Raw genomic sequence first — 16,398 nt, forward strand, 5'->3', positions numbered from 1 at the left:
GCATCTGTCTCCTGTCCTTGTTTGTGTGTTTGTGAATTCGAGGGGTGAAACCGCTGGGCTTGGCTTTTTGCCTTATTCTTGGGTTTAGTGGAGGAATGCGGGCATAACGTTTGGCTGAGACGTCTCGAACGCTCGCGTTGGTTTCATTTGGTCTGTAACGAGGCTTGCCCTGTCGTGAGAGTGACTTCTGCCTTCAAACCACCGACTTCAAAGCCGGCCTTTTGAAAAGAGAAACTTTCAACAAGTCCTCACTTGAAACTTCTTGGAGACGTTAGGAAATTAAGTTAGGGTTTAGACAGCTGAGAAGCTTTGCTCTGTCCGCTTCAATCACTCCCATCTCCACTTGAGAGGAAAAACCGTGCCAGCGCAAAAAAGAAACCAAAGCTATGCAGGAGAAGGGAGAGGAAAGTTGAGGCTGTGCGTGCGTATGACTGCGCGTCCGTCTATGTGTGTGCGTGCGTGAGGGGCGTGCAAGTGTGTGCGCGTCTGTGTCTGTGTGGGAATGATTACATCAGCTTGAGCTAGCCCTATGATTGGTTAGGGAAGTGTGGTTTGATTCACTACCTAAAAGCCTGTGGCTGTAACCCTTTGTGAGAGGAACAGAAGGAAGTTGCCTGCCAAGCTGGAAACAGTGCCATCCGCACGCTCTGTCCTGAGCCAAAGCTAGGCAGAGGGAGAAAGAGAAAGAGAGGAATTGTGACAGGTAGGACGTGTAGAGCCGCCGACAGGAAGAAACATCTGCGAGGCATCAGACCTGCCTTTTTTTTGGGGTCTTTTTTTTCTTTTCCTGTGGAGTTGTGGAGACATTGGGGGAGCGGTTCCTTCTCTCGTTTGCGGAGGAGCTCACGGGCTGCTGGGGGAAATGCCATCTTGTTCTCCTGACTGCTGCCTGCTCAGGCCTGGGGAGGTAAGATTGACGCTTCTGGCTACTTGAGACTGTCTTTATCCCCCTGGGCGATTGGAAGCTCGAAGAGTTGGTTTGTGCTTGAAGTGGGGCAAACGTGGAGACCTGTAGAATGCTGGAGGGAATCCTGTGGCGGCCACAGTTACGTCGCATTGACGGTTTAACTGTAAATGATGGAGGGTATATGTGGCGCATGTGAGGTGTGAAGGATTTTGAACGTGTGCGTCGTAGCATCGCAGGCTGGAGTGTTCTGGATGTACGAGAGATTAGAGATTTTTCGAGAAAAGCTAGCGTGCGAGGGGTCCTGGTGTAAGGGGCACAATGACAAGACTCGTCACTCGTCGTGTTGAGCATGAAACTTGAAAAATTTAACTTTTTCTTGTTTTTTTTGTATTATTATTAAGAATATAATATAGACACAGATTTCTATGCTTACAGTTTTACTCTTTAGCTCAACGCTTTGGTAAAGTTTCCAAAATCTTTTTTTTTGTATATTAATGCCTTAGTCATATCGAATGTTACTGTGCATTGCAACTTTTACACTTATTTTATTCCCGTCTGGCCCCTGAAAGTAAAACTGTCCTGTGACGCAGTAAAAATTTTCAAAGGTTTAACAGTGTTTTCCATATAATGTCAATAAAACATGATTGTTTCAAGTAACGTAACTAATGTCATTTTTTTGTTGTGTATTTCAGATCATAAAAATCTTCAGCGAGGATGGGTTCGGAAAGATGCTGGAGATCCCACCCGACATGACGGCGCGAGACCTGTGCCAGCTCCTCGTCTATAAAAACCATTGTGTGGACGATAACAGTTGGGCACTTGTGGAGCATCATCCGGCCCTGGGACTCGGTAACTGGCTAGCTAGTTTTCTAAGCTATGAGGGTGTGTGTGGATTTATAGAGCTGTTTCATGGTGTCTGTGTGTGTGTCAGCCACTTTGGATGTTGTAATTACAGGGTCTTTGTGTCGGAGTTGAAATCAATGATGACCACGTAAAGAAGGCGACTGACTTTCTTGATTCATGCTTTTATGTCCTCAGGCAGATGGCAATTGCTTAACGGTTGCTGAGGGGAAATTCCTTCACACGGAGGAAGTTAGTTTCACCTTGAGTAAATGGTTACGTCACAACTCGTCGCTCAAATGTCTTATGTTGTCACGTATAGTTGTATTAAATTGTATAAAGCAGTAGTTCAGATTTAACGTTTGACATCAAGGGGCGGCATAACTCGGTACCAAATTTCTACTCAATTTTATTTGCACATTTGCCAGATGATTTTATCCCAAGTTGAACTTATGCCCTTTGCATTGCGTTGAGCTACGAATTGAGCTACAGGAATTTCAGCAGATGTTTGTCAAATAAACTGTTCATGCTGGCATCTATTTAATTTGGCTGCATTCTTTCAAATGAAACGCAAATGTTTGCCAAAATACCATAGAGTTTGATCCGATGCAGGACTTGGCAAGTGATTTTTCCTAACTTTTTTCGCCATGCTTACTATGCACGATTATATCGTAGGTTACATTTTGTGATTTGACTAAACAGCGTTTATTTTCCAGTGGGCCAGTCACTGATCGTTTTAATGCTCAGATATGGTTAGTGTGTTTTTTGTCATGAAGGGTTACTGTCAACGTGCACATGTTGTGGGTAAATCTCCAGCGTGCTGTGTGTTAATTGGTCACCTCAAATAACCTGTAGTGTGAGCTTTGGGCTCACCAGCGGCACAACAGTCGAAGTCATACAGGAAGTTCAGTACTGAGTATGTGACAGGATTTCTTTTTCCAACAGAAATCCAACTGTTTAATTTGCGTTTTCTCGTACAGTTTTACTTTCGGTTTTCCAATGAGTGGCGGGATGCAATGAATACTTTCTATTTGAGATTAAGCTCATCTCTAAAGGGCACCAATTGTGTTGGTTTGGCGGAGACCAATTACATAAATGCGTGTTTTTTCTAGCAGTAGTTTTGTGAACAGATGAACTAAAAAAACACACTAGTTAACTGCAGGTAATGGCCAACTCTGCATAGAATATTTGACCAAACTAAAAAAGAGCTGTGTTCTCAGAAAAAAAGCCCTGCTGAAACAATATATACTGTATAAAACCCTGCCCAAAACACAGTCAAAAATTTAATGGATTTAATGGTTACAATGGGAATTGTATTGGTTTTAATGGAAAGTATAATGGTGCCTACTGGTATGTGATGGATCTGTCGGTGAGGTGTTATCTGGCAGCTTAATCCTATTGGAATAATGCCCAAAACACACTACAAAAATAAGTTTTGTAATAGTTTTAATAAAAGAGGTAATGGTTCATAATGGTATTTTAATAGAAACCATTAGAATTTCTGTGAGGATTGTTTTTTTTTTCAGCAGAGAGGGTTGTGGCACATGTTGTCAAATGTGAAAATATTATTAATGCATACAATTTATGAACTGCAATATGTGTTGTCCAAAACAGTAGTTCCTTTTACCATTATGCTTTAGTTATGTTTTGAATCTTAAATGTAAATTTTTGCTGGAAAACCAATAAAGGGCTGTTTAATAGAAGCTCCTGTGACAACTTGCCCCATTCACTGTAAGAACATGTTCTGCTATTAAACATATTTTTATTCATGGTCAATAGTAACAAAAATGTTCAGAAATGTTGTTTGTCGCCGAAATGTTGTTAGATTTAACATTTATCTTCACATCAGTCTTCACTGGTGTAAAAAAGTATAACAGCCAGCTCCGGTCTCAGCATTTATTCAAAAGAAAGAACATTTCCTTGTGTCTGTTTTCTGCAAGCTCAGTATTTGGTATCCTGGAGACATTTCTATTAAACCCTAAACTGGACATTTTAATAACATTCAAGTACTGCGATTCATTGTTTCTACAGAACTATTGTGCCATAAATACTGCATTTAAAAACAAATGTGAATGTTCTTCTGTTCTGTTGGACCAGCGCTGCATTTTATATTCGTCACACAGGCCGGTTTAGCGCTTAAACCGCCTAAGCATGTCCGTTTCTCATTTGTTATGGATCCACTGTGCTGGAAAAGTGTGAAGTGCGGTTAAGCAGAGTATGACATCATCTCTCTACAACGCCCGACTCGCTTTTTATTAAGGCAAATATTGAACAGCGGGATGATGGAGCAGCGTGAGTACTTTTGCATCTCCAAGTGTCACTTTAAGATGAATGTGAGGAAAATGTCATAAACCAGATCTGCGTTGTAAAGTGGATTAAAGCGTGTGTGTCTTAGGCTTTTTCCCTATACTTTACACTGTACAAACTACAAAGTGTATGTGTGCCGTGGTCACGGATCTGTTCCTACTGAATTTGACCCTTAAACTTTACATGCAATGTGACTCCCAGCTCTCTCACTGTATATTGTTGAGTTTTTGTGTGTTTAGGGCTGAGTTGACCCTACCCCCCCAATACCTTCCTGTTGCCAGGCAAGCTCTCTGTCCGGCTCCACAGTCCGATCAAGAACATGTGTGCGGTTCATGTGTGCGTTCAGGGGGTTTTCTCACCGGTCATGGGTCGCATTAGTCCTGCCATCCATCAGACTGTTGAGAGAGAGATTGTGAGGAAGAAAGCAAGAGGGAAAGGATGTATGCACAGATCAGATGTTGTGTTTGTTAGTCAGAAAGTCCCTCTGTTGGTTAAGCTGAAGGGGGGTGGGGGAGTGAGAGGTTGGGGGGGTGTTCTCTCCTCCAGACAAACTCTCTTTTCATCAGCCAGGGATCGCTCACCCTGTTTATTTTTTGTCTGCGTGGATGAATACTAACAGACAATGATGTCATTCAAGATGCAAATATTACACCACGTCCAGCTCTTCAGTTTCAGACATGCATTTTTTTTTTGTCACAGACCTTTTCATACGTGTAAAACAAATTTTTGGACAAAACGCTGTACGTGTGTGTGTGACTCATTTTGACCCATTCTTTTTTTTCAATCATTCCACAGAAAGATGTTTAGAAGACCATGAACTAGTCGTCCAAGTGCAGGCGTCCATGAGCAGCGAGAGTAAATTTCTCTTCAGAAAGAACTATGCCAAATATGAATTCTTCAAAAGTCCTTTGGTAAGTTCGTCTCAGACCGATGAGAATGACAATAAATGTAGGTTATTTGTGTTTCGCTTTCTCACTCCCACTTGCATTAGTGGATGTTTTCATTTTTGCTCACTAGACGCAGAAATCACATGACGGACGGTTCCAGTTCAGTGATTTGCTCTGAGGCAGTCGTAAAGAAAGCCATGCCTCATGCTGTTTGGGCTGCTAATAAAACACTTTTTTAAACATTCGGTCGCGCTAATTCAGCTGCCCGGAAATGTAAATCTGTGAGATTGTAATTTAACCCAGAAAACTATATATATACTGTAAACTATATACTTGATACTCTTTTGCTTATTTAATAATCATATTTATATTAACCTGTCCATTTATATTTACTTTATACTTTACTTACAGTATATGATGGTTAATTTTACATTGAAGTGAATTTAAAGGCACATGAATTTCATGAGTCATAATATAGATCTACAGAACACATCGTTTATGCGTCACATTTATTTTTCGTGTAACTCAAAAATGATTAGCACTGGCACTGGCAATTGGAATTCGATCTTGAAACTTTTTTTGATATGCAACAAAAAGCTTTGGACCTTATTTTGTCAATTCCCGGGACTGATGGAAAGTCATTAGTGTAAGGGGCGATGGGTGACAGGCTTGTGTTTTTTAAAAGCTTATGTAATTGCTTTTTTGAAATCAAAAAACTCAATTGTTTGGACCAAAGAGCTTCTCGAACGATTTTGAATAATTGCCCTGTTTTTCTTTCATCCACCTTAACCACAAAATAAGCTTTTTTCATGAACAGCCATTACAAAACATTTTCCTTTGTTGAAGATGTTTTCATGTTCACCAAACTGGTTTAAAGTCCCTGTGAACCGGAGGTTGCGATCGTTTTTACTTCCGTATTTTAACGCATTTCTGAGTGAAATGGAATTTCTAATGATAAAAATAGTGGGCGTGGCTTTTGTCTTTCTCTGCGATTTGATTGGACGTATAAAAACAGCTGTTGCACTTTGAAATGGTACTGCAGCAGACTGACAGTTGAAGAGGAGGAGTTAAGATGGATAGTCATTACAAGAAGGAAGTGCATTATCTAGGGATGTAACGATTCACTCAGCTCACGATGCGATGCGATTCACGATTCTGATCTCACGATGCGATTTATTCACGATTTACTCACGATTTATTTTTAAAAAATGAGTTGAAACAAATTAGAAATGAACAACTTCCCTTGCATTATTTCTTAAATGCTTTACGTTTCTTTGCATAATAAAATAATGTTTTATTTCAAATAACAAAAGTAAACTGCGATTTTATAACAAATTAATAATAGAAAAAGTCTCTTTAATATAAACAAACTAATACTGTCTGTGCTTTTCTTGGATTTTTTTGCATTTAAGAAATATCAGCATCCACGTTTAGGTTTGCAGTGAAAATAGCGGCCCCTGCTGTTCAAAAAATGTATTGCGATTCAGTTCAAGCCTCAACCGAATTGAATCGTCACTCATTATAACCGATTTTCAACCGGCTCACGGTGAATCGTTACATCCCTAGCATTATCAGATTTTAACTAAAGATTCTGAGGGCACACGAATTTTAAAAAGAGAATAACCCACATTGATAAACTATTTACAATAAAAGCTGCAATATTTCATGAAAAAATAGGCATTGTAATTTTTACTTTCACTAGGACTTTAAAGCAGATTAACCTTTCTTTACATGTTATAACCTGTATAAACATGTTTTGAGTTAGATTGCATACAGTATCTATGAATAATTTTATAGTGTCGGTTCAGTATATTAAAGAATACATAACTAGGGGTTTTTAAGGTCCTACTTTGGTTTATGGAGTGTCCAACAAAAAGTTTATGTACATAGAAGGTGAAAAAACACTATTATTTCATAATAATAGAAAGTTAATATTACCTTACTTCTTGACTGAATCTCAAATGAATCATTCCGCGATTCATCTGTCTAATCCCCTCCTTTCCGCTAACCTAGTCTGATGTGATTGGTCAGATGGTCTAGTCTGCTGTGATTGGTCTACCGCGAATGAGGCTCATGAGCTACAGTGTTTGGGTGAGAAGAATGAAGTTTTCGCGGGAAGTCCTAGCAAAACGTAGGCAGGGACTATATGTAATGACGTAAATCTGTGGCGGTTCGCGAATCGGACTAGGGACGACTCGTTTGCATGATTCTGAGTCGACTCCCTTTTTTCCAAGCCAATAACTTTGTTATTCATTCACCTTCGGATTTACAACTTGGCAGACTGCTTACTTTCAAACACGGCACATTACACACTGCATGAAATGTAATTTTCATGATCTCATGTTATGTACTCTTTAAGGTGTTGAATGTGTTATTCTATATGCACAAATGCATAGTTCAGTATTAGCCAATCAGATGCTGTTATGTCACTACACGGTCAATCTATTAAAGTTACAGTCCGCTCAAAAATGAAAATTCGGTCATCATTGACTCATCCTCAGGTTGTCCCAAACCTGTATAAATTTGTTTTTTTTTCTTATGAACACAGCGAAAGATATGTCAGTAACCAAATAGATCTCATCCCCCATTGACTGCCATAGTAAGTAAATTAAATACTATGGGAGTCAAACCGATAAGATCGGTTTGGTTGGTGACATTTTTCCTAATATCTTCCTTTGTGTTTAGAAAGAACAAAGACATGGTTACAGGTTTGGAACAACCTGAATATGAGTAAATGGTAACAGATTTTTCATTTTGAAGGTGAACTACTCCTTTAATAACATTACTATTATAATGTTAAGGAAAAAGCATTCATATCACTGTTTGTTGAACTTTGCACTGTACTTATAATAAGAGACACTTAACATTACATTGACCTCATCTACCTTTTATGGAGACTAAAATGGATTTTTATGTTTCGTTTAGTTTCATAATCAATTATTTACTTTTCGGTAAATGCACAAAAGCAGAATAAATCTTTTATCTTACAGTTTCTTAACATGCTTGTGATTTTTTTCCCACAGAACTTTTTCCCTGCGCAGATGGTGGCATGGTGTCAGGAGACCAATGGGACCATTCCCCCGTCTCAGCTCCTGCAGGTACGTGCCATCTCTCCCTTATCTCACGTCAGCTCATACATCTCTGACTCTTTACCAGATAAGAGTTGTCTCCTGTCATCCATCTGACAGCTGTGTTAGTGAGCAACTAACACTGTGTACATTCTCACTCATATATATACACACTCTTAGAAAATGTTTGTAAAAATGTGGTTTTCTTTTGTGTCTTCAGATCTTTTTAAACTCCAGCAGTTGTCCTGAGATCCAGGGATATTTGCATGTGAAAGAGATGGGCAGGAAATCGTGGAAGAAACTGTATGTGTTGTTAAGACGGTCAGGATTGTACATCTCAACAAAAGGAATGTCGAAGGTAGGTTAACTTCAGTAAACGCTGCGACGGCAACCCGTACAGACCCCTTCCCCCTCCCCTCTGAATGCTGTTTTAGTGCCCTCTCCCCCTTATCCATTAAATGACATGAGCTGTTGGTTGATCGTTCACAGGAGCCCAGGCATTTACAGCTACTAGCAGACCTGGAGGACAGCAATGTCTTTACAGTAATAACAGAGAGAAAACTGCACAATGCACCGACGGATTATGTGTTCTGCATAAAAGTAAGTTCATGTGGTCTGATTAAAAAAACATAGAAGCAGAGGTTTTGTAAATTTAAATAAAAACCACTTTAATATCTAACACAGCTGACGTTTTGTTTGCAGCCTAAAAAAGTGATGAATGAACTGAAAGAACTGAGGATGTTGTGTGCGGATGATGAGCAGAGCAGAACGTGCTGGATGACGGCCTTTAGACTGTTTAAGGTTGGTAGTGGAACCCCCTTTTAATTGGATGATCTAGAATCAAGCTCCTTTCCATTGAGTGATCTAGAACCTGCCACTTTCCCCTGGCCAATCTAGAACCCACACCTTTTTCTTGGCTAACCTAGAACCTGATTAAGCCTTTTCATGCTAACCTAGGAACTGTTCCTGAGTCTGCCGTCTTACCCAGGACCTTCTGTGATTCAATGACTGATCTAGAACTTGAACCCTTGTGTTGGTGAATGTAGAAAAAGACAAACTGAGTTCAAATCAGATGCCATTACAAAATCATTCATACTCTCGTGTTAAAGGGATTGTTTATCCAAAAAGGAAAAATCTTTTATCATTTGCTTACCCACAAGTTGTGCCAAACCTGTACAAATGTTGTTGTTTTGCTGAGCACGAAGAATTATTTTTGGAAGAATGTTTGTAACCAAGTCAGTACTATGGGGCACTACTCTCTAAAAAACCATAGGGGAACCACTTTAAGTGCCATATAGCACCATATCTTGGTGCTTCAGTGGTTCTTCAGTGGTTCTTCAGAGGTTCTTCAGAGGTTCTTCACAGGTTCTTCACAGGTTCTTCACAGGTTCTTCACAGGTTCTTTGGGATGACTGAGGTGCTCTAAAGAACGGCTAAAGAACCATACAGGGGCTTAATGGGTTCTTTATACAGAAGCGGTGCTATATAGCACCTCAGTCATCCCAAAGAACCGTGGAAGAACCTCTGAAGAAACACTGAAGCACCAAGATATGGTTCCATATAAAACTTAAAGTGGTTCCCCTATGATTACGAGCCAAAAAACACTTTTAGTCCTATATAGCACCATTTTTTATAGTGTACTGTTGTAGGAAAACGTTGGTGGTCAATGGTGCACCAGAACTGTTTAGTTTCCCACATTCTTCAAAATATCTTCTTCTGTGTTCTAAATTATACAGAAATTTCTACAGGTTTTGAACAACTTGAGGGTAAATTTTCATTTTTGGATGAACTGTCCCTTTAACATTACTCACCAAACAATGACCACATTTTTGAACTCCGACAATTTGAGGAAAATATATGAACCTATGGAATCAATACGTTTTTTTATTTTATAAATAGTAGTATGTTTTCTGTCTTTTTAACTCCCTTTTGTCTTCATTCTAGTACGGAATTCTACTCTATCAAAACTACAAGATCCCCCAGCAGCGAAAAACATTACTCTCACATTTCTCAGCGCCTGTGGTAAGACTCTTTTACCCCACTCCCTGCAGCCCCCAGTCTCTCTCTGTACCTCACAGATGGAGCATTAATCACACATGTGCCAGTATGTGGGCCATGGTGTCACATTATGGAATGATTGTTCAAGTGTTGGCAGAGAAACACGTTTACTGCAGCTTGTCCTATGGCTATTACGTAATCCAGACTGTTTTAGATAGGCGCAGGAGGGAGTTCAAGAATAAGTTTAATTAATATCAATTCGGCTAACATTGTGAAAACCACAAGCATTCATCTGGACCTACAGTGCGTGTGGGTCACAATAAAGCAAGACTCATTTATTGAGCACGAAGGCTATGTGCAGATCATCATTATAGGATCATAATTATTTTTCTTGCTCTTCAGAGAAGCGTCTCAGAGAACTCTCTGGTGGCCATGGATTTCTCAGGGAGTATCGGCAGGGTGATTGACAATCCTGTGGAGGCTCAGTGCGCCGCTATGGAGGAGGGACACGCATGGAGAGTCAGTACCACAAATCTGATAATTCTTTTCATTTCCTTATTATGATTTTTCACTATGATGATTCTCAACTGATTCTTTAGTAAGTGTTGAAATGAAAGTGTTACTGTACCAGTCATTCTGCAGTGATCTTTCTGAATAACATGGATGTCATTCCTATTACGACACTGATATAAATGATAAGCTCAAATCAGTTTCAGATTGTCACGAAGTCGGAATTTGAACGATTATTGCTTTTGTGTGTTCTGACTGTGTTTTAAATCAGAAGAGAAGTCAGCGCATGAACACCCTGGGCAGCCCCAGCCCTCTTCATCCCTCATCACTGAGCGGAGGTACTGCTTACCTTCTAATGCTTGAGAATAATGTTTCTTATGTTACAAACATAATGATTACACTGTCAGTCAAAACCTAAATAAATAAAGAAGAAACAAGAAAAGAGAAGAAATCATAAGAAAACAGTTTTGACCGTGTATAGGTTACAATTTTATTGGTTCACAACAACCAATTGCATAAAGCATTGTTTCAACAAAACATTATTGACAGTATGAGGCCATGCAGCACACACTTCTGAAGGAAACATAGATCTTAACATCAAATGTGTAGTTGTCATCATCATTTTTGTCTCTGGTCCAGTTATCCACAGAACTCAGTTGTGGTTTCACGGTCGAATACCACGGGAGGAGTCCCACAAGATGATCCATCAGCAAGGCCGTGTGGATGGGTACGGATCATTAGTTACTATCGGAAACATGATGAAAGATGCTCTACTTTAACCGTGTTACGCTCGACGCTTACACTCAGTTTTCTTTTGTGCAACAGAATGTTCTTGTTACGGGACAGTCAGAGTAACCCGAAGGCGTTTGTGCTCACAATGTGTCACCACCAGAAAATCAAACATTTCCAGATCTTACCGGTAAGACTTAACAGTATTGTGCATTGAATATATTTCATTTATTTGGTTTATTGGATTATCTTAAGCTTGCTGAGAATGTACAGTATATGATGGGGTTCTTTTACACTGAGCAAAAACATGCAAAACCATCATTTAAGATAATCAGATACTGTTAAAAATTCTGTATTTTATTTGAAGGATTTCATAATATTTTCATGTATATACTATTACTATTAATACGATTTTAATAATAATTTTCATTTAATAATTGTATATTATTAATATTTTTCTGTATATTTTTGCAGTGTAAAATGATTTGACTACAATAATTTACTGAATCGTCTTCTTTCTCTTTATCCCAAGTGTGAGGAAGATGGTCAGATGTTCTTGAGCATCGATGACGGCGCCACCAAATTCACAGACCTGATCCAGCTGGTGGAGTTTTACACGCTGAACAGAGGAGTTCTGCCTTGTAAACTGAAGCACCCCTGCACCACTGTGGCCTTATGACCCCCTCATGCCTGATTGTGGCTAAAGACAAACACTACGATAGTGTGTGCTGTGGTCTGAAGCTGTGCCGCTGGGCTGGAAAAAAAGCACACCGCAAGCCGCTCTCCGTCTGTAAGAGAGAACATCAGAAGAACAATCAGAACATCTTCTGGAGGAGAAAACGTGTGCGTTTGAATCTTTCAGCCACCTGCACACTCGAACGTGGCCGGATCAGGTTCTCAGGACAATCCTCCAGTGGGATTCTTCACGATCTACGGTCTGAATCGAAAATGTGTCGTGGTTTCGGGACGACCGGCAGAACACTCTTAAATCTCGTGTTTCTTTTTATTTTGCACTTGTGAACCAGGAACAACCAAGCTATGGCAATTGTTGCTTTCAGAAATCAAGCAGGTTTCATCGTTTCTTTGTTCTAGAAAGGGTTGTAAGATGTGGACAGCCTGTAGTTGTTTTGAGTACTGTGAAAGGACATTGCCGTTAAATTCATGCGTTCTCTCCGTAATGAGTTGAATCGGTAGGATTTTCCAAAAGCAGGTCTCCTTTGCAATTGCTTCCTTATTATTTAAGTTTATGTCAAATTTGGGGCTATTTGCTCATGGCTTTGAGCATAGAACTCTCGTGCATTAATGCATATGCCTTTGCAGACTGTTAAATACATGGAGAACACAAACCATAAGCTGCATCGCTCTCTGCTGGCCATACCGAGAAATAACATGTCCTGATGCTCCTTAAAGGGATAGCTCACCCAAAAAATATACTCACGCAAACCTGTCTGACTTTCTTTCTCCTACTGAACACAAACGAAGATATTTTAATATTTTAAGAACGTTGGTAACCAACCTGGCCACCATTGACTTACATTGTATAGACACAAAACCACTGAGACATTTCTCAAAATATCTTCTTTTGTGTTCCACAGATGAAAGAGTCACACACAGGTGAATTAATGACGACAAAATTTGTATTTTGGGGTGAACTATCCTTTTAAATGAGCAGTGAGCATTCAAAAATAAACCTTGTGTCATTTTCTATTCACCCTTATGTTGTTCCAAACCGGTTTGACTTTCTTCTGTGGAACACAAAAGGAGATTTTTTTTATTTAAAAAAAAACAGCGTACAGGTTTGTATATATCTTAATAATGAGTAACCCTAAGCAGCACATAGCATTTCTACAGACATCACCATCATACACATTAGGAACTGTGCCTTTATTTCCAAGAGGAGTGAAAAATAACCACTAAACCCTCCGATGGAGCTCCGCTCTGGGTCACAGTCCATCAGGAAATACAGCAGCCAACTGGAATCTCTATATGTGCTGTCAGCCTCATATTGCCTGTCAGTCCACGTTTCATACGATTGTCTTCAGTACAACACACTGTGAAGTTCAGGCTACAGTACACCCACAGTATGGTGGGCTTCCAATCTCCATTCTGCCTTGTCCATGGTAGCAGTAGATACAAACAGATCTGTAGAGATATTTTTTGTACTTGTGACGCAATGTAAAGAAAGAGCCATGTTTTTAGTGTTTACCTATAATGTATTAAGCTAGATTGAAAGGGCATAGCCACCGTCTACAAGTTCACCCAGAAGAGCGTTACGTAGAGAAATGCAAACGACGCAATCATTTTTAAGTATTGTTTTTGACAAATTTATTTATTTATCTGGATTTTAATGATTACTTGAAATTACGTTTAGCTTTTTGTTCTCAGCACTGTTCAGTACTAATCTTTATTCACAAATATTTGGACCTCAGTTTACCAAGACAGATAGATACCCATTTTTGAACTAAACACTAATTCTTTTCCAATGTCCCGCTATAGATCTCCAATAGTGTTCGTTTTCAGTAGCATGAAATGAAATTCACATTGTAGTGAGCAACAGAAACATCTAGTTTGTAGATGTCTTTAATGTAGTTTTCATTAAAGATGAAACTTTCTAACATCATTCATGTCAGACAGGCTTTTAGGTATGAATACGACATCAAATTATTTAGCCACAGAAAGAGACTGCAGGGCTTTTTTCAGCACGACGATTATTCACTTGAACGTTTCTGCATATTTTGCTCAGTGCAAATGAATTCAGACTTTTTACCTTGACTTTTTTTTATATAAGAACTATACAATCAGCCAGCCAAGGATTAAATATTGAGTAGCAACCACATTTAATATGCCTCAGTTCTAGTGAATGAGTTTGTTAGAGAATTCCCCATCTTTCTTCATAGGCTTATGCTTGTTTTTCCAGAGATAATGTTGTATGTTACATAAAGGTTAGTTTATTGTATGTTACTGCATGTGAAAATTGACCCATAGGACCTTCAGCGCTTAAAGTTAAAGTCCATCATTTAGTCAGGTTTATAACAATTCAAACCTTCCACATGTCAGTTCTGCTTAACACAGTTAAAGGTGCAATCACATTCATCATTTTGTTTTTTTTATCCATCATGTAAGATGCAGCTCAGCAGGACACACCTACACTCTGTTCCCTCCTTCAGCTGTTCATGTTTGTAGATATCACACTGAATTTATGGATGCAGATATTGCTTTCTACAATGGCATATAAAATGAAGAAACTTGACTTGTTTTAGTGCATTTCTGTTATTTGGTTACGTGTGTATATATTGAATCTATTTTATGTTGCTTTGTCATGCTACTTTACCTTAAAGATTGTTTATATTTGCGTTGAGCTGATGGAAAACTGGACTCACTGAAGGTCAGCATTAAGCTAAATCGCTGTTTTAAAAACTCACTTATGTTCGCAAATAGCCTACACTTATTATGAAAATGCTAACAAGTTTATGCCTTGTAGATACTATAGAAATATTTCTTTAATATGAATCAAAGACGGAAATGTTTGCGTTTTCTCCATTGTTGTTGAAAGGAGCTGGCAGGACACGTGTAAACTGTTGAGAGTTTAACGGTGAAATAAATAAATGTCATTTTTATATTTAAAAGAAATGAATGTAACTGGGTTGCTCAGGGTTGAAGCGGAGGCTGTTTAAAACTGGTCCTGTGGACTGGCAAGACTTCTTCTCCTGTATTTTTCTTTTTATTAAACTAACATCGAGTCGTTTTGTTAAGTCTTTGACTACCAGACCTCTGTACTTTCCCTTTTCTCCCTTGAGTGTCTTTATGTAATCTTTCAAATAGCTTCCATTTCTACATTAATTTCTCTGTTTCATAAAGCATCAGGTGCCTCAAGCCCCGCCCATCCTCTCTCTTTATTTTGCTCTCTCTCTCTTCATTAATGTAGGCCTGAGAGGATATTTCATGACTGTTGGTCAGTTTGATGTAAGAAGTTACGCTTTACATTACAGTTGTTTGTTTTACGTTGTAATTACACAAGTAACTACAATGTAACTACATGAGTTCAGAGTCATTTTAATGTAGAACATGCACTTAATGTGTAATTATATTTAGAATTGCTTGTAATTACACGTTTGTCTTGTTTTTTGTTATGAATCATAAAAATAAATACATAACCTGTACTGCACTGTAAAAAAAATCCGTAAAAAAACCAGATAAAGTACTGGCAGAAAATTACCAGTACATTTTCCTTTATTTTACGGTTTGTTAATGCTAAAATGCAGTGCAAAATGTAAAATACAGGGAAAACAACTGTAAAAATGATCACGTAAAATTCCTTCATATTAATACAGTATATTGTGCCCTATTTTTACGGATTTTTTTTAGAGTGTGTAATGTAAAGCAGAATTTCCATTTATATTTCAAACCACATGAATATTATCACAATATTTTCGCAACTCTCAGTAAAATTTCTTAAGCTATGCGTATGCTTTCTTAATGCAAAAAAAGTGTTGTGACCATTAATATGAATATATTCAAATGTCTTTCAGGGAATGAACAAAGTGAAAAGATTTCTCCTTTTCAGAATCTGTATTGATAATGTTTTCTGCCTGGTTCTGTAAATAGCTGAATGGCTCGCAAATTCTAATTGTAACCTTTTCAGGTATTTTTGTACAAATAAGGGACTGATATATTCTGTTTAGAATAAAACATTAATTCATTGCTATCTTAACGTTGTGTTAATATTATCAAGCACACATAAAATATTTGTATGAGGTGAACGACACTAAACTAATAACCCGTTTGTGTTTATAAATTGTTCATATGCACTTTTAAGCATGCACTCATTTTTTTTTTGATATCCTGATGTGAGCAGAGCATAACGCGATCCAGGCAGCCTGTGTGTAAACTTAAAATATTTAAATTAACTTGCTACCTGAGTGAACAAAGATATTTACATAGCTACAAATGATTAATTACAATTTATTGCATTTAAGTTAGTCCAACTTAAAATTAAAAGTGAACACAACACATTTTCTTTAGTTCAATAACTTTTATTTGTCAATGTAACTCTCAAGTTCACTTATCTTTTTTCTTTCATTATGCGTGAAGTTTATTTACTTAACAGTTTTAAGCGGGTTTCCTAATTTTTTTAAAGTTAATTCAACGTATC

At 38.3% G+C, this 16,398-nt stretch overlaps 1 protein-coding gene across 4 annotated transcripts in view; it reads left to right on the forward strand.

Annotated features, from left to right (window-relative positions):
• Positions 1-13,014, forward strand: part of grb10b (growth factor receptor-bound protein 10b) — a 124,322-nt gene extending 111,308 nt beyond the window's left edge. For all 4 annotated transcript variants that reach the window (XM_057339353.1, XM_057339352.1, XM_057339355.1 and 1 more), the window contains 12 exons: positions 1,600-1,756; positions 4,850-4,965; positions 7,965-8,039; positions 8,230-8,367; positions 8,499-8,609; positions 8,712-8,810; positions 9,954-10,031; positions 10,410-10,526; positions 10,789-10,855; positions 11,157-11,244; positions 11,343-11,436; positions 11,779-13,014. In XM_057339353.1, coding sequence (XP_057195336.1) covers positions 1,600-1,756; positions 4,850-4,965; positions 7,965-8,039; positions 8,230-8,367; positions 8,499-8,609; positions 8,712-8,810; positions 9,954-10,031; positions 10,410-10,526; positions 10,789-10,855; positions 11,157-11,244; positions 11,343-11,436; positions 11,779-11,925 — 1,287 coding nt within the window. In that variant the 3' untranslated portion in view covers positions 11,926-13,014. The remainder of the gene's footprint in view (positions 1-1,599; positions 1,757-4,849; positions 4,966-7,964; positions 8,040-8,229; positions 8,368-8,498; positions 8,610-8,711; positions 8,811-9,953; positions 10,032-10,409; positions 10,527-10,788; positions 10,856-11,156; positions 11,245-11,342; positions 11,437-11,778) is intronic.
• The last annotated feature ends 3,384 nt before the right edge of the window (positions 13,015-16,398 follow it).

Source organism: Triplophysa rosa, linkage group LG8 (genome assembly GCF_024868665.1).
Source record: "Triplophysa rosa linkage group LG8, Trosa_1v2, whole genome shotgun sequence".
In the NCBI taxonomy this organism is placed as follows: domain Eukaryota; kingdom Metazoa; phylum Chordata; class Actinopteri; order Cypriniformes; family Nemacheilidae; genus Triplophysa; species Triplophysa rosa.